Source organism: Bufo gargarizans, chromosome 4 (assembly GCF_014858855.1).
Source record: "Bufo gargarizans isolate SCDJY-AF-19 chromosome 4, ASM1485885v1, whole genome shotgun sequence".
In the NCBI taxonomy this organism is placed as follows: domain Eukaryota; kingdom Metazoa; phylum Chordata; class Amphibia; order Anura; family Bufonidae; genus Bufo; species Bufo gargarizans.
The window spans coordinates 181,738,161-181,756,290 of NC_058083.1; the positions used below are offsets into that span (position 1 = coordinate 181,738,161).

The 18,130-nt window shown below is 45.1% G+C and overlaps 1 protein-coding gene across 2 annotated transcripts in view; it reads left to right on the top strand.

Moving 5' to 3' along the window:
* Positions 1–17,532, top strand: part of LRRC31 (leucine rich repeat containing 31) — a 46,681-nt gene extending 29,149 nt beyond the window's left edge. Inside the window, exons 4-9 of one of the 2 annotated variants that reach the window (XR_006388809.1) lie at positions 1,779–1,946; positions 4,919–5,086; positions 10,436–10,603; positions 12,804–12,971; positions 13,412–13,665; positions 16,869–16,992. Coding sequence is in view for 1 of the 2 variants with exons in the window: in XM_044291415.1 (XP_044147350.1) it covers positions 1,779–1,946; positions 4,919–5,086; positions 10,436–10,603; positions 12,804–12,971; positions 13,412–13,579; positions 16,869–17,185 (1,157 nt within the window). In the remaining variant the exon portion in view is untranslated. Of the gene's footprint in view, positions 1–1,778; positions 1,947–4,918; positions 5,087–10,435; positions 10,604–12,803; positions 12,972–13,411; positions 13,666–16,868 lie in introns of both variants that reach the window. The other variant, XM_044291415.1, reaches the window with a different exon arrangement.
* The last annotated feature ends 598 nt before the right edge of the window (positions 17,533–18,130 follow it).

The following is an 18,130-nucleotide window of genomic DNA, read 5'->3' on the forward strand; positions in this document are numbered from 1 at the left end:
TGACACAGGAATACTTATTACACTGATACATGTAATGGGCAACATAACTGTCCGCTGGATGTGATCAGGAGAGGTTTTCAGCCTCTGAATATAAACAAGAATGCTCTCATTCACTGACAGCAAGCAGTGGTCCTTAAAGTATATTTAGAAATTGCATAACTTATTATAAAGGTGAACACATGGCAATAATACATCAAATATATCTTTCCAGGATCAGGGTCATGTGTGTAGTTAAATGTTTCTATATGGGAGAGCATTTCATTCCTCTGCTCACAGGCATAGTAAACTAGAAACTCCAGAATGTAGGTCCCCTTATCTGTGCCACCTAATCTTAATCCCTCAGGAGATGGAGACCTTATTGCCGTGCTCTCCATATGCATACAGTATGTTTACATTCAAGGCGTGGGAGATGCATCATTTTCATTACTCAGAACATTCAACTGGATTCAATTGCCTCCCTAAAAATAAATATATGATGGATTACTTGGAGCTGCGTTCTACTTGTCCATGTACCTTGGCTACAAATATACTGTATTATATAAGATGAAACACAGATCATTAAAAATAGGAGATTATAAAAACTAAGAGTATTTAATGGGTTTCTAAACTTACATAAAGGGGTTGTCCAGCTTCTGAGTGTGTTTTAAATACCCCCCAGTGTGACCTTTCAGGGGCAGCATACTTACATGTTCCTCAACGCTCGGTTCTGGTTCTGTGGGTCCACTACTGTCTTCAAGTGCACTGCTGTAGTAAATGACTGTCCGCAGCGGTGACATGGCCCCAATCAGCATGTCACTGTGGTCAGGCGCTGCTTGGGGGGACACATCACTGCAGCACATATGACCCCCATCTGTGCTAGAAGTTTACACGCGGGGACCGAAGTGCAGTGAAAACAGCAGTGATCCCACGGAGCCAGTACTGAGCATCGGAGAACAGGTAAGTATGCTTCCCTTGACTGGTCGTGCTGGGGGAAGGGGGTTAATTAAAACACATTTAGAAGTTTGACAACCCCTTTAAGGCTTATTGCACACGAATGTGTGCACCCCGTTGCAGTATTGCGGACCGCAGTTGCAGAGCCGCAATATACGGGCACTGTTCCGTGGGCATTCCGCATCGGAGATGCGGAATGGTGCGGAACAGAAGCACGGAACCCTACAGAAGCACTACGGAGTGCTTCCGTGGGGTTTCGTCCCGTACTTCTGTTCCGCAAAAAGATAGAACATGTCCTATCCTTTTGCGGAATGGCCGGATGGCTGACCCATTACAGTGAATGGCTCCGCGATCCACTGCGGCTGCCCCACGGTGGGTGTTCGTGCATTGCGGCCCGCAGCACTACCACGGGGCGCACACGTGTGCAAGAGGCCTAAGACGATTTATCAACTGCAACAATTCAAAAAGTTGCAAAAACTGTTGCAGTCTCACTCTAGCAAAGGAGTGGTGTAGAAACTGGAGTAACATCTCCCCATGCACTAAATTGATCAAATATTGTGATATTTAATAAATATTGTGCAAAGTATGTAAATGCAGATTCCTGCAAATAATTCCCCTCATGATAACCCCCCTCCCCCCAAAGAACATAATTCTATATTTAAGCTGTTCCGTCAGGTAGAGTACAACTGCTAGCAGTGACTGAAGGGATGTAAATAGTACAGGTGCATTAGTGAGACAAAATTCTCAAGTAATATTTGTTATAATGACCATAGAAATATTATATGTAATGCATTATGACAGTACAATTTGCCACATGTAATATAGCACTAGTTTTTTCTTCCACATAGGAGAAGCACTACAACATATTCCTAATTTGCAAGACCTGGATTTATCATGGAACAGTCATCTTGGAGGAGCCTTATCCAGACTCACCCAGCACTTCTCAAGCAATTGTGAATTAAAATCATTAAATTTAACAGAGTGTAGCCTTCAAGCAGAGGATGGTGATTCCCTAGGTAAAAATACATCTACTATAATATCTACCTATCTACAGTCCCTTGAAAAGGTATTCACACCCTTTGAAATTTTCCACATTTTTGTCATGTTATACTTACAATCTTAAATGTATTTTCTTGGGATTTTATTTGATAGACCAAGACAAAGTAGCAAGTATGTGTGAAGTGAAAAGTGTGGCATGCATTTGCATTCAGCCCCCTGAACTCTAATACCAAGTCCACCTGTGGGTAATTCATTCTCAGTATAACTACAGCTGTTCTGTGAAGGCCTCAGAGGTTTGTTAGTGAACATTAGTGATCAAACAGCATCATGAAAACCAAGGAACATACCAGACAGGTCAGGGTTGAAGTTGTGGAAAAGTGTAAAGAAAAGTTAGGTTATAAAAAAAATCCACAGCTCAGGTGGGAGGATCTGTCCAGAGAAAAAACTTGTTGTGTATGCCACAAATCTGGCCTTAAAGGGGTTGTCCGATAAAAAATATTGTACAATTTTGTATAGCCACCAAGTTATTCAATAAAATGTATCTGTATAGCACCACCTGCAGTTTTTTTTTTTGTCCTGCTCACTGACAGGGCGGTCTTTAACAAGGGGCAAAAGGGGCAGCTGCCCCGGGCCCAGTTGCTCCTGGGAGGCCCAAGGCAGCTGCCTCTTGAGCCCTGCTAGCCACTGCCCCGGGTGTCAGGCTGTCAGCTACACAGGGGGTGCTGCCATGCCATGCCTGCCGGCACTCCAGGCAGCGTACTGTGAGAGCTGTGATTCTCTAGGACCTTAGATTACATCATCACCATGTGACCAGTAACCTAGCAATATTACTGGTCACATGGCTATGAGGTCATCAAGGCCCTTTCTGTAGAAGATTGCCTTAACTGTGGAGCTTTTTTGTGAAAATTACATCAGAAAAAGGTGACAGGGGCTGTTATGCTAATATACTGTAAACTACTGTATAGTGGGGTGCTGTATAGTGTGGGGGTCTGTATAGTGTGGGGGCCTGTATACTGTGGGGGGCTGTGTACTGTGGGGGGCTGAATACTGTATACTGTGGGGTGCTGTATCGTGTATAGTTTGGGGTGCTGTATACGGTGAGGTGCTATACTGCTCTACTGTATTCTGTGAGGTGTTGTATACTGTGGGGTGCTGTATACTGTGGACTGCTATACTGCTCTACTATATACTGTGGGGTACTGTATAGTGTGGGGTGCTATACTGCATACTGTGTGGTGCGGTATACTATAGGGTGCTATACTGCATACTGTGGGTTGCTGTATACTATAGGGTGCTATACTGCATACTGTGAGGTGCTGGGGTGCACTGTAACACTAGGGTGAGCCGAGCTCTAGTCTCCTTCCTGCAGGAGCGGTGCCCACTTCCAGCCTGAGCCCAGCTGCCCAGAGCACTGATCCTGAGCCGCTGGAGTCTTCAGAACTGGAAGTATTTACAGTCATTCACTGTACTCTACCAGATGTGTGGATTTTTTGTGTGTTATGGTGGAGGGTGTGATTGCCTGCTAAGGTGTGGGAAGGCGGGATCCAGGGGGCTCAAGTTAATTTTTGCCCAGGGTCCAATCAATATTAAAGACGGCCCTGCTCACTGAGATGGCCGCACATGCTCAGTTTCATCCTTCAACTGCCTCCTGAGCTGTGATAGGGAGAGCATGGACACGCCCCCTTAGCTACAGCAGAAGAGACACTCCCCTTGAGCTGTCAGGCTGGTACAGGGCTGGTTCTAGCTTTGTTAGAAAGAGGGTTTTGTGTACTATATGATGTCTGATTTTCATTTTTTGCATTATTCTTGCCAAAATGCAAAATGCTGGTGGAAAACTGACACTGCACATCACCCTGAACACACCATCCCCACCATGCAACATGGTGGTGGCAGCATCATGCTGTGGGGATGCTTTTCTTCAGCAGGTATAAGGAAGCTGGTCAGAGTTGATGGGAAGATGGATGGAGCTAAATACAGGTCAATCCTGGAGGAAAACCTGGTAGAGGCTGCAAAAGACTTGAGACGGGCGGAGGTTTAGCTTCCAGCAGGACAACCCTAAACCTACAGCCAGAGCTACAGTGGAATGGTTTACATCAAAGCATATTCATGTGTTATAATGGCCCAGTCAAAGTCCAGACCTAAATCCCATTAAGATTATGTGGCAAGAATTGAAAATTGCTGTTCACAGAGACCCTCCATCCAATCTGACTGAGCTGGAGCTATTTTGCAAAGAAGAATGGGCAAAAAATGTCTACCTCTAGATGTACAAAACTGGTAGAAGCATACACCAAAAGACCCGTAGCTGTAATTGCAGTGACAGGAGGTCATATAAAGTATTGACTCAGAGGGGGCTGAATACAAATGCACACTACACTTTATAGATTTTTATTTATTAAAAGTTTTGAAAACCATGTATCATTTTCCTTTTCCTTCTCACATACTTGCTACTTTGTGGGTGAAAAGTGAAAAAATGTGGAATTGTTCAAGGGGTGTGAATATTTTTTCAAGGCACTCTATCTATCTATATTCTATCTATCTACCTATTATCTATTGAATATCTATCTATCTATCTATCTATCTCTCATATGTCTGTCAAACTTCGTAATCGGTCTATCTTGCACCATCCCAGAAACAGTTATAACTATAAATACAAACCAGAGTTTCCACTCTAAGTATTCATTATGTAGTCCCTTACATTCCCGGAAGAACAGCAACAGACCCTGTAGTTAGAGAAACCCCCAACAGATCCACACTTTCTTGTGGAGACCAATGTGGTAGTGTGTACTGAAAACATGTTACCAATATTTTTGTCTACTGTATTTTCCACAACATGGTAATAGGTCTCAAGTGCCAGGGCAGGGTGCATACCTCTATTATCTTTTCGTACTGAGGGGAGCAGCGAACAGAAGAAGCATTGCCTCAATGGTTTTTTTCATGTGCAGATATGGCTGCAGTACTTTGTGTGACTTCTTCTTTTTCCATATTTCAGCACGGGCTTTTAGCAAGATGGCAAGAATGGAAGTTTTGGAACTTTCAGAAAACAAGGAGCTTGGACTTGCAATGAAGAACATTACCGAAGAACTAAAAAACTGCTCCTGCTTGTGTGTTTTAAAACTGCGCTCTACTGGCCTAGGGCAGGACAGCATCAAGTATCTGAGTCAGTACCTATATCTCCTACATCATTTAAAGAGGACCTTTCATGGATTTATTTTGCTTTAATTAAGTACCTTTACTTGCAGGGTACCCGCCGCTGATTCTGCCATCCTTGTTCTTTTTTTCAAATACCCCTTGCTTGCCTCTCTGTGCCCACCTGCAGGTTTTGTGCCCAGTATGTTCATACTGAGCATCGGTACAGGGAGGAGGAGATGCCAGGATTTCTCAGTGGGCATTGGACCGCAGCATAGCCCGGGAGAAGGAGACGTCCACTGAGAAAACCTGGAGTCTCCTCTTCCCTGTACCAATGCTCAGTATTAACATACTGGGTGTGAAAAAAGGGGCATCTAAGGGGTATTTGAAAAAAAAGAACAAGGATAGCAGCATCAGTGGAGGGTACCCTGCAAATAAAGGTACTTAAACAAAAAAAATATTGCATGAAAGGTCCTCTTTAAAGCTTAATTTAATTTGCCTGTGGCCCTCAAGCCTCCATCTCAGAACACATACCTTGCAATCTTTTTTATATTAGTGTTAAAGGAATACATCAGACGTATATCTATGGGTCTAAAAAATTCATAAGTAGATCACCACCGCTGTTGTCACAGGGCGCCGACGATGTGCTCACTCTCCACAGCGCCGTCAGTGCCCCGCCTCTGTGCAGGAGCGAGGACGCGTGCAGCATCCTAGTCTCCTAGATGATAGGGGTCGGGACGGACCCGGCCGCGCACGTCTCCTCAGCGCGTCCTTGGTTCCCCCAGAAACCAGAATAAGCCTGAGCACCGAGCTGGGCACTCGGTGCTCAGCTGTATGCAGCAAGGTTAGTCATGTGATGCTGGCCACGTCACATGACCCCTGCTAGTCAGTATTTAACAGGCAGCCTGCTGGCCACAGGTTGCCTGTTATTTAGGTTCCACCTGCGATTGTGTCTGACCTGGCGTACTTACCTCCTGCTGATTTCCTGACGATCCTCTGCCTGCTCCTGGTGTACTTTTGCTGCTCTCCTGGTATTCTGGCCCCAGCTTCCTCCTGACGATCCTCTTCTGACTCCTTTGGTACTTCACGACTCTCCTGGTATTTATGACCACGGCTTCTCCTGACTATTCTCTGCTTGCTCCATTTGTACTTCGTTGCTCTCCTGGTATTGACTTGGTCCGTTCACGTTCTGTTGTTTGTCTGGTCTGTCCTCCCTGCACTTATTCCAAGCTAGGGATTGCCGTCCAGTTGTCCCCTGTCATTAGGACTTGCGAGGCAAGTAGGCAGGGCCAGGGGTAAGGGGGGAGCGCAGTGGTCACTTTCCTCCCCCCTGTGTGTGTGTGTACGCGACCGTTACACAGGCCCAGATATAGGGAAACAATAGTTTTGTGTATTTTAATTTTTTCCCTATATCTGGGCCTGTGTAACGGTCGCGTACACACACACACACACACACACACAGGGGGAAGGGAAGTGACCACTGCGCTCCACCCTCACCCCTGGCCCTGCCTACTTGTCTCGCAAGTCCTAATGACAGGGGACAACTGGACTGCAATCCCTAGTTTGGAATAAGTGCAGGGAGGACAGAACAGACAAACAACAGAACGTGAACGGACCGAGTCAATACCAGGAGAGCAACGAAGTACAAATGGAGCAAGCAGAGAATAGTCAGAGGAAGCCGGGGTGATAAACGGGGCACCGAGTGTGCTGTGGAGAGTGAGCACATCGTCGGCGCCCCGTGACACCTGTTCTCCTCACTCCTTACACAAAAATATAACGGCAACACTTTTGGTTTTGCTCCCATTTTGCATGAGCTGAACTCAAAGATCTGGAAACATTTTCTACATACACAAAAGACCCATTACTCTCAAATATTGTTCACAAATATGTCTAAATCTGTGTTAGTGAGCACTTCTCCTTTACCGAGATATGAATGCCCCCCCTCCAGTAAGGCAAAACTGTGCACAATTCAGAGTGTCCCTTTATTGTGGGCAGTCTAAGGCACACCTGTGCAATATTCATGCTGTCTAATCAGCACCTTGATATGCCACACCTGTGAGGTTAGATGGATCATCTTGGCGAAGGAGAAGTGCTCACTAACACAGATTTTGACAGATTTGTGAACAATATTTGAGAGTAATGGGTCTTTTGTGTATGTAGAAAATGTTTCAGATCTTTGAGTTCAGCTCATGGAAAATGGGAGCAAAACCGAAAGCGTTGCTTTTCTATTTTTGTTCAGTGTATATAGCCACATGAAGGCTGCCATCATTCAGCATTAAGGATGGCTTTAAGTGGGGGCCTTTCTGTATTACTTCTTTTTATGAGGTCATTGGACAAGGACCATGAAGATATTGTGGACCTGCAATTATTACATATTATAAGTGACAGATCTGATTTCAAGAGCATCTCTCACAATGTAATAAACCAAATAAACTGCTAACTTCATCACAGTCTGCTGTGCCATCGTTGTTGTCCTACTGCAGATCAGTGTTTCCTTTGCTGAGAAATCAAACCTTTTGTATTATGCAAATTAGCTGTTCGGTGCAACAACGGAATCAACGTAACACCTACAGCTCCCTAACCTATCGTGCTTAGCTCCTCCCCCCAGCTCTGAGTGACAGGGCCAGGCAGTATCAATGTAATCTCACCTGGCCCTGTGTTCTCGCCCGTGCCCTGACGCTTTAAGGAATCAGCTCAAATGCAGAACAGCCCTGATGCTTGCCTGGGCTGAAGTCAATACTATGCAGCCCTAGAAAGCATTAGGGCTGTACTGCTGGCTCTATTAGCTAGAACGCAGGGTCAAGCGATATTATATCACCACTGCCTGGCCCTGTCACTGGGATGAGGGGGTGTAGATAAGCATTTTAAAGAAGGGAGCTGTTGGTGCGATGGTGTGCGATGATCGTGCCCTCGTTACACCAAATTTGCATAATACAAAAGGCTTAATTTTGCAGTAATGGAGGCAATGATCAGCAGGGGGACAACAACAGGTTCCCTTTAAGTCCTCTTAAATAAGGTATTCTCAGCTTTGGACAATCCCTAACTGGTTTACAACAAGCTTATTGCAGAGTGTAACCTACTGGGACCCCAGAAATCAGCTGTTATCTGTGGGGAAACATGTCCATTCATTTTCTTGCAGCGCTACACAGTGACCATTCAAATCAGTGGGATATCTATGTAATGGAGGAGAGGACCTCTCTTGGCTCTTTACTCTGGCCAACATACGAGAATCCTGAACAGAGAATACTCCTCTATTATTCCAGAATTTTCTATTAGGATTTGTGTTTCTAAACTGGACAACCCCTTTAAACAAGATTTACTATGAACATAAAGTACAGCACATAAGCTTACACGGATTCTCACACCAGTAAATCTGTTGACAGATGCTAATACATTGCCGTACCATACACTAAAGCAAAGCGCTAGTAAATGCTGTAGGAGCGGAGGGGTTTTCTAACAAATACCTGTGGTTCATAATCTGTAGAACAGTGGTATAAGGGCTCATGCACACGGCCGTTGACCGGCCGTGGCCATATTGTAGCCCGCATACAGCAGGTCCGCAATACACGGGCACCGGCCGTGTGCACCCAAGTGAATGGGTCCGCAATATGGGGAAATGCAGTGCGGAACGGATAGGGAGCCCACGGAAGCCCTACGGAGTACTTCCGTGGGTTTTCTGCCCGTGCCCCCGCACCTCAAAAAAGTAGGGCATGCGGACCATCGGATGAGAATCGCGAACCCCATTCAAGTGAATGGGTCCGCGATCCGCATGCGGTGGCCCCACGGTCGGTGCCCGTGCATTGCGGACTGCAATTTGCCATCCGCAGCATGGGCCAGCCCAGCACATGGTCGTGTGCATGAACCCTAAGAAGAAGGTATGCTGGAGGAAAAGGCCATCATAGGTAATGCAGTTGTGTGTGAGGTCTTATGCATTAACAGAGCTGCATGTATGGAGCCGAGTCTGTATGGTAGCATACAGAGTCAGTACAGATCAGTAATATGGTGTTGTGGGCACTCAGGCCCAGATTTACTAATCCTAGAGATGGCGTAAGCTTAGACAGACTGTCCATACCTGCACCAGATGTATCACAGGCTGGATGATAAACCTGGTGCAGGGATAGACTATTGATTGGCTTATTTTTACGACAGAATTGTGGCGCTATTATGATGCATCGTAGGCCTCAGTCCTTTCATGTGTAGCTTCACACCTTTCCACTAAGCCCCTTCCCCTTTTGAGCATTATGGGAACCAGGGGTGTAACTACCATGGCGGCAGACCATGCGAATGCTATGGGGCTCAGGGCAAAAGGGGGCCCAGTTGGGATAATCTCCTCCAGGGGCGGATTAAGTGCACGATAGGCCGGGGGCTGTCTACCCAACTTGGGCCCCTCCCTCCATTTTTTTATTTATTTTTTTGTATAAGAGGCTGCGGTGCTTCAAGAGCGCCACAGTCTCTTCATAGGCCATATGACATCTTCAGACTAAAAAAAATACCCCAAATTGGGTCCTAAACTGAAAAATTTTGTTGCCAAATTTAAAATACATATAACTATGATAAAAAAGACTTGGAAGAGAATACAGCACCACATACCTCTTACATCCAGGGACATCTCCTGTCATGTAGACCTTCTCTTTCCTCTTCTGCTCCATTTGACCCAGACAGCCATGACAAATTCTTTCAGCCACATCTCATCTCTACACAGTTTGTAACACAGACACGTTAGATTTCTCAAGAGACAACTTTTAGCAAATGAGGCAGTGGAAAAAAATGGCCCACGGATTATTGCAAGTCTTCTGTCCTGTGGGGGGAGGGGGGGGGGGGGTGCTGGTTTGACCCTTGCTATGGGGCCCTTACTTCTTTATGTACGCCACTGATGGGAACAAAGTATAGAAACTCTAGATGTGCCAAATCGCACCACTTTTTTGTGGCACAGACACATTAGTAAATCTGGGCCTCAGGGTAGATCCAATGCATCAAGACTAGAATACGTCAGTAATACAGCATATAGCAAGGAAGGCCAACCTGCGGCTCTCCGGCTGTTGCAAAACTACAACTCCCAGCATGCCCAGACTGCCTACAGCTATCAGCCTACAGCAGGGCATGGTGGGATTTGTAGTTTTACAACAGCTGGAGAGCCGCAGGTTGGCCATCCCTGGCATATAGTGTTCAAATATTTTTTTTTCCATTCTGATTAATATGGAAATAGAGCTACACAAAAGTTACGTGGCCTTTCAGATGTGTGCATGTATTTATATGTGTATGCAGCTGACCTGCACCCTACAACAATTACAAATATATGCATTTGCCTTTTTATCATCTTCCTAAAACAATTTTGTCTACAAGAAGTTTCATGGTACATTTTTTTATTTGTTTTCTTAAGGTTCTGCATTTCAGTATTGGCCTTACTTGAGAAAATTGGATCTATCATGCAATAAGGCAACAGGGGGTGGATTCCGTGAGGCTGCGGCTCGTCTGACGGCCTTCAAACGACTGGAACTACTAGACATTCATCAATGCTGCCTTTCCAAGGATGATGTTACAGCACTGAGTAATTCAATGACTTCTCTTATTTATATATAGCTTAATACTTCCAAATGGGAGCTTGATATTAACAAGTATTCTTAAAGTGCACCAACCATTTAAAGGGCATCTGTCAGCAGATTTGTACCTATGAAACTGTCTGATCTGTTACATGTGCGCTTGGCAGCGAGGCATCTGTGTTGGTCCCATGTTCATATGTGCCCGCTTTGCTGAGAAAAATTATGTTTTAATATATGCAAATGAGCTTCAAGGAGCAACAGGGGCGTTGCCGTTACTCCTAGAGGCTCAGTTCTCTCTGTAACTGCCAGGCCCTCTGCACTATGATTGACTTTAGGAGAAGTCAGAGCCAGACATGATCACATTTACACCGCCTGGCCCTGTCAATTAAAGTGCAGAGGGTGCGGCAGTTGCAGAGAGAGCAGAGCCTCTAGATGTAATGACAACGCCCCCATTGCTCCTAGAGGCTCATTTGCATATATTAACATTACATTTTTCACAGCAATGTGGGCACATATGAACATGGGACCAATACAGATGCCTTAAGCTGCCAAGCGCACATGTAACAGGTCAGCCATTTTTATAGGTACAAATCTGCTGACAGATGCCCTTTAATAGAACATAGTCAGGACTTACTGAGCAGGTTCTATATAATGTATATGTATCACAGAATCTCGGCACAATCTGTATTTTCACATCCAGCATATGTTCTGGACGAACATCTGTAAAATCAATAATATGAGTGAAAATAAATGATGAACAAAAATTAAATAGATAATGCTCACAACAGCCATGCTTCAAGTATTTTTTATCTGTTAAATGTACAGGACTCAAATATTGATGTCCTCTCCTCAGGACAGGTCATCAATATTTGATTGGTGGGGGTTTGGCATCCAGCACCCCTGCCGATCAGATGGTAAAGAAGCCATGGTGCTTGCGCTGTGGCCTCCTTACTGTATTCCAAGGACAGCGCTGTACATTGTATAGTGGCTGTACTTGGTATTACAGCTCAGCCCTATTCACTTGAAAGCTGAGCTGCTGAAAGGCCTTGTCACCAATAAATTTGACGTACCTGACTGTGGAAGGGATGGCAGCCCTCACCTGAGTGCCTTGGCCCCTTTCAAACTCTTATCAGCGTGGGTGCTGGGAGTCGGACCCCCACCAGTCAGATGTTGATCACCTATCCTGATGATAGGTCAACAATATTTTAGTCCTTGAGAAGCTTTTTTTAATTACTGAGCACAAAAAGTGAACACATTTACATCAGTGCTTGACCTCTGTGGAACTCACAATCAGGTTTAATGCCATCACTACCTCATTCCTCAGTGATTGATAAATGGACATTGTCAATGGAGAAATAGATCGGTGGTCTCATCAATCCCACTGCCGTAAAATGATTCCCATAGCGACATTTAGCTTTATACAAGTTATTACTGCCTAGCACACGAATCTTGTTAATCGTCATGATTTATACAGGAAAATCATGACTATTAACAAGGTTGCCCAAACTTTTCGTCCACTGTATTACATGGGGAATGCATGAAGCTATTAAAACAGGCATGTCAGGAGTGGTGAAAGGTCCTCTTTAAAGAGGACCTTTCACCGATTATTACACTGTGAACTAAGAATACAGACATGGAGAGTGGCGCCCAGGGATCTCACTGCACTTACTATTATCCCTGGGCGCCGCTCCGTTCTCCCGCTATGCCCTCCGGTATCTCCGGTCACAAAGTTATGGTAGGCGGAGTCTGCCCTTGTTCTGCTGTAGCGCTGGCCAATCGCATTGCAGAGCTCAAAGCCTGGGAGAAAATAACCTCCCAGGTTGTGAGCTCTGCGCTGCGATTGGCCAGCGCTAGAGCAGAACAAGGGCAGACTCCGCCTACCATAACTTAGTGACTGAAATCTCTGCCTACTATAACTTAGTGAGCGGAGATACCGGAGGGCATAGCAGGAGAACAGAGCGGCGCCCAGGGATAATAGTAAGTGCAGGGAGATCCCCGGGCGCCGCTCTACATGTCTGTATACTTAGTTCACAATGTAATAATTGGTGAAAGGTCCTCTTTAACACAGAAAACACAATTTTGGATTTAAAATACTAAATAGACAAATCACTCACAAGTACCGTAATAGAATCAAGAATGCATAGAACGGCAGATGTAACAGTGGAAGTTTATGATGTGGTCTAATCATTTTGTATCTTTATTTTCTAGCCCAGGTCATACCTCTTCTTTCCAACCTTCAGACTTTGGATCTGTCATCCAACAAAAGCATAGGACTTACTTCTGAACATCTATTCAGCCGACTACGTTTTTTGCCTAAATTAAAATCCGTGAATATCAGCAAATGCACATTAAAGAAAGAATCCTTTGCAGGACTGGGTATGGATTTATATTTAAAAATGATTTGATTTTCAAAACATGTTTTATCATTGCCAATGTATTCCCCTCGACAACCTGATGGAGAACGGGCCGTCTCCTCCTTGTAACAGTTAAATGTATAATGTTACTACTAAATGACAAGGGTAGTCTGAAGATGTCTTCATGTCATGATTGCCCACATAAGTCAGCGGGGCTGAAATGATGAAATGTGGATCGGTATCTCTTCCTCCATTGTCTTTTATGTGGTAAATACAGCGCTGTAATAGAAACATCAACACCTCCTAGAAACACTGGCAAGGAAACTTTGCAAAGATCCGCACATTTGGACTTTGCCAGTCCTGTTTGATAGTTCATGTCATTGTCTTCATTAGACTATACATGCAAAATGCAGTGAAAGATAAATTCCATGATAGGCATGTAACTATAACATGTATCCCTAGCTGAAGCCTCGCATTATCTGATGGACCTTCAGATGCTGGACCTTTCCTGGAATAAATGTGTTGGAGGAAACCTGAAACTGCTTTCGGAAACTCTGAAGAATGCAACGGGTCTACAAAGCCTCCTTCTGAGCAGCTGCAATTTGGTGGCACAGGACCTGGCAGTTCTAGGTAAAGTCTGCGCTATATAAGAACTAGTCTATTATATGACGTGTGACATTGAACCGACAACAGAAATGCTACAATTCATAGATAAGGTAAGTGGAAGTGGTTGCCGACTTACTATCAGATCTGCAGGGCACCCCTGGGTGGTAGCTGTTTTCACAAGCTTGGCAAAAACAGGCAACAATGAGCTCAGAGAGCATGGCAGATGGTTTTATCCTGGCTTTAAGAAAAGGCACTTTCCTCTGCATGTCACGGCCTGTTATAGAGCAGGAGGAGCTGAGCAGATCGATATATAGTTTTATAGCAAAGATTCTGTGAAATTAGTAATTTATACATTTATATCCCTACTCATTCTGGGCTTTGATGTCAAGGAGACGTCCTATCAGTGACTGACAGCTCTCTCTATATACACAGTCATGGAGGGAAGGCTGTCAGTCACTGATAGGACGTCTCCTGGACTTCAAAGCCCAGAATGAGCAGGGATATAAATCAGTAAATTACAAGTTTTACTGAATCCTTTCCCACAAAACTATATAAAAAACGCTCAGCTCCTTCTGCTGTCCTAACATGCTGCCTGCAGATTGCACTGCATTTTCATGGTAACAGGTTCCCTTTAAAGGGGCATTTCCATCTGGGACATTGATGGCATACCCCCTCAATGTCAGACAGTCGAGGTCCCATTTCTGGGACCCACTCCTGTCTCCAGAACGGGACTCACAAAGTGACCAGAGAGCAGCTGAGCTTGTGTGGCCATCCTCAGTTCACTGCTTTGGGACTTCTGGAACTAGCCGAGCATGCTCGTTCAGCTATTTTTGGAACTCCCGTAGAGGGGGCCCCGTTCTCTAGTTAGGAGCAGGTCCCAAAGGTGGGACCTGCACCAATCTGAGATTAATGGCATATCCTAGCAATATGCCCTCAATATCCTTAATGCGCCTACACTTTAATAAATAAAAAAAGCCCTTCTAATCCGCTGCTCTCAAGCTCCTATGGTCCACAGTCCACCGTCAGTCTTAGTGGCTGCAACTGTGACATTCCTGACCACTGAAGCCAATCACTAACCGTGGTGGTGTTCTCAGTAAGTTTGGCATCACTCCTCAGTCATGTCACAGCTTCAACTAATGTCAATTTTAGTCCTAAATTTCTATGAGGAAAAACTGAGCAGCAGCAAAACGCAGAGTTCTAAGAAAAAAAGCTGCAAATTTTTTATATTATGGGGAATACAAGTATTTACTCCACTTAAAGGGGTTGTCCGGGTTCAGAGCTGAACCCGGACATACCCTTATTTTCACCCCGGCAGCCCTCCTGAGCCTGGCATCGGAGCATCTCATGCTCCGATGCGCTCCCGTGCCCTGCGCTAGATCGCGCAGGGCACGGGCTCTTGTGTTTTCAATAACACACTGCCGGGCGGTAACTTCCACCCAGCGGTGTGTTCGGTGACGTCACCGGCTCTGAGGGGCTAGGGCAGAGCCAAATCCCGCCCATCAGTGCCGGTGACGTCACCGGGCTGCCTGTCAGCCCCATAGAGAGCCCCGGTACGTCACCGGAACTCAGAAAAATGCCTTTGCCCTGCGCGATTTAGCGCAGGGCAAAGGAGAGCATCGGAGCATGAACTGCTCCGATGCTCATGTCAGGGGGGGTTGCCTGGGTGAAAATGGAGGTATGCCCAGGTTCAGCTCTGAACCTGGACAATCCCTTTAAGAAGACATTAAAGGGGTTATCCCATCTTAGACAATGGGGGCATATCGCTAGGGTATGCTCCCATTGTCTGATAGGTGCGGGTCCCACCTCTGGGACCCGCACCTACAAGGAGAACGGAGCAGGGGAGAGTTGTGGCTGGAGGACCCCGAGTTTCCCGGAGTCCGTCCACCACCAGGCACAGCTCCGCGCCTCTCCCATTGAAGTGAATGGGAGCGCATCGCGAATGCGCGGCCACCGCTTCCATTCATTTCTATGGGGCCGACGTAAATAGCCGAGCCAGAGCTTGGCTATTTTCGGCGGCTCTATAGAAATGAATGGAGGGTGGCTGCGCATGCGCAGTGCGCCCTCCTCAAGTTTCTCCGCTCCGTTCTCCTTGTAGGTGCGGGTCCCAGAAGTGGGACCTGCACCTATCAGACAATGGTATGCCCCCATTGTCTAAGATGGGATAACCCCTTTAATATTGTAATCAGAGGGAACTCTGTATTCACTTGTCACCTTTCAAAAAGTTCATATTTTGAGAAGGCATCTACTCAACCATTTTTATGTTATGTGAATGAGATTTCTAAAGGAAGTCTGTTATCAGGAAAATCACCTTTAAACCAAACACAATGGGCCAGATTTATCACGACTCTGACAGCTCACTCCACTTTCACATATGGCTAAAGTCAGTTTTAGCCAAGTCAAATTTATGATCGGCCCTTTAAGACTGTAATAAATGTGGTTTGACGGTAGCAGTTTATCCGTCAGTAAGCAGCTTTACTAAAGTCGCACGTTTTATGAAAAAGTCACACGTTTTATGAAAAAGTCGCATGTTCTATTAAAAAGTCTCATAAGATAAGCATGGTCCTCACTGGAGTGAAATTGAGACTTTTTTGCGACTTTTTAGAAAAGTCCCAATAGTAAATCTGTCTAGAGATTCATTTACATAAGAAAACACGCCCACTTTCAGAAAACTGGCAAGCATAGTGCAGAGCAGAAAAAAGTTGCAAATTTGTGTGCAGTTTTAGCCTTTGGGACTTTTTTGAGACTTTTTCACTCCATTATTCTGACCTGAGCTAATGATAAATCTGGCCCAATGTCTTGTAGGACTAGCTCAGATGGATGTTTTGATACCTTTCACGTAGTGATCTTTTGCCTCATTCTGGAGAAAAAGTACTTTTTTATATGCAGCTGATCAGTGCACCAAGCCACCCTGTGCATCCTACAGGGCTAGGTGGGATGACTATGTAGGAACCTGGCCCCGTCAATCAAGGACAGGGTGGGGCTGGCAGAAGAAGCTGGAGCAGCAAGGGTGCACAGAGTTTCTTGGACTCGCCCTCAGTGCACTTAACTGCTCATGTGCATACGGTTTAAAAGAAGAAACAAAGGATCACTAAGGTACCATTACATTCAGTTGATCTAGTCCTACAAGGCATTATGCCTGGTTTTACGGTGAATTTCCTGCTGACAGACTACCTTTACAGCATTCTTTCTAAAGCAGTGTCTTAGCCGACCTAGAGGGCAGACTTCAGAATATGACTATACTTTGCAATGACATGTAATCCGGTAAAATATCGTACATTTTAAGTCAGTTTACTCCATTGTTTTTGGGTTTCAGCCTCAGCAGCACAAAATGGTAATCTGGAAAGACTGGAGCAGCTGGACATTGCCTACAATGACACAGTGCCTGATGAGGGGTGGTCTTTGTTCTTTGAAAGTCTGTCCGCCCTGAAGAACATTGTTGAATTAGATATTAGCCTCAGACCTGCTTCCTCCCGTGAATGTGGACCATGGTTCATTCATTTGCTATCCAACGTGGTTAAGCTACCAAAGCTGAAGGAACTGGGACTGCAACGCTGGGCGCTGTCTACAGCCGAGCGTCAGCAGCTGAGCCGTATACAAATGGAGGTTAAGATCAATATACACCAGGACTAATCTTTCACATATACATGGACATCATGAGTTTCAAAAGCTTTAGTGGGAACCACCTTTAAAGGGATTGCCCCGCTTCAGCGAATGGCATTTATCATATAGAGAAAGTTAATACAAGGCACTTACTAATGTTGTGATTATCCATATTGCTTCCTTTGCTTGCTTGATTCATTTTTCTATCGCATTATACACTGCTCGTTTCCGTGGTTACGACCCTGCAATCCTGCAACGGGCTTGTACACTATAGGAAAAAGCACTGGCCTTTGTGCACTCCCACAGTCCCAGCCTCCATAGAGGCCAGCGCTTTTTCCTATAGTGTGCAAGCACAGCCACCGATGCAGGATTGCAGGCTGGTCATAACCATGGAAACAAGAGGTGTAAAATTTGATGGAAAAATGAGTCTAGCCAGCAAAGGAGACAATATGGACAATCACAATACATTAGTAAGTGCCTTCTATTAACTTTCTTTACATGATAAATGCCATTTTCTGAAGTGAGACAACCCCTTTAACCTTCCTATGCAAGTGAAATGGCTGAGCTTTATGGGCACTGGAAATGATGTTTACTGGATATTATGAAATTCCTCTGCTTGCTTACAGAACCGGTTTGGCCGGTATTGGAAACAAGAAACCATCATTCTGCAGGAAGTACCTTGTCTATGGTGCTCTGTACAAAAGATCTGAACACATTTCATACCTGCTTTCAAATGTTCTACTTAGCGTCATCTGAATAAGCTAAGTTTTTTTTTTCTGAAAGGGAACCTGTTATTAGTTTCATGCTTCCTCATAAACGATCAGCATGAAATATTGACAGGGTCCGTCATTACAAAGAACTATAGAGGAGATATATCCAAACTGGTGCAAAAGAAAAATGACTTAGTTGTCCATAGCAACCAGATTCCACCATTCATTTTCCAGAGCTCCTTTGGAAAATGAAAGGATCAATCTG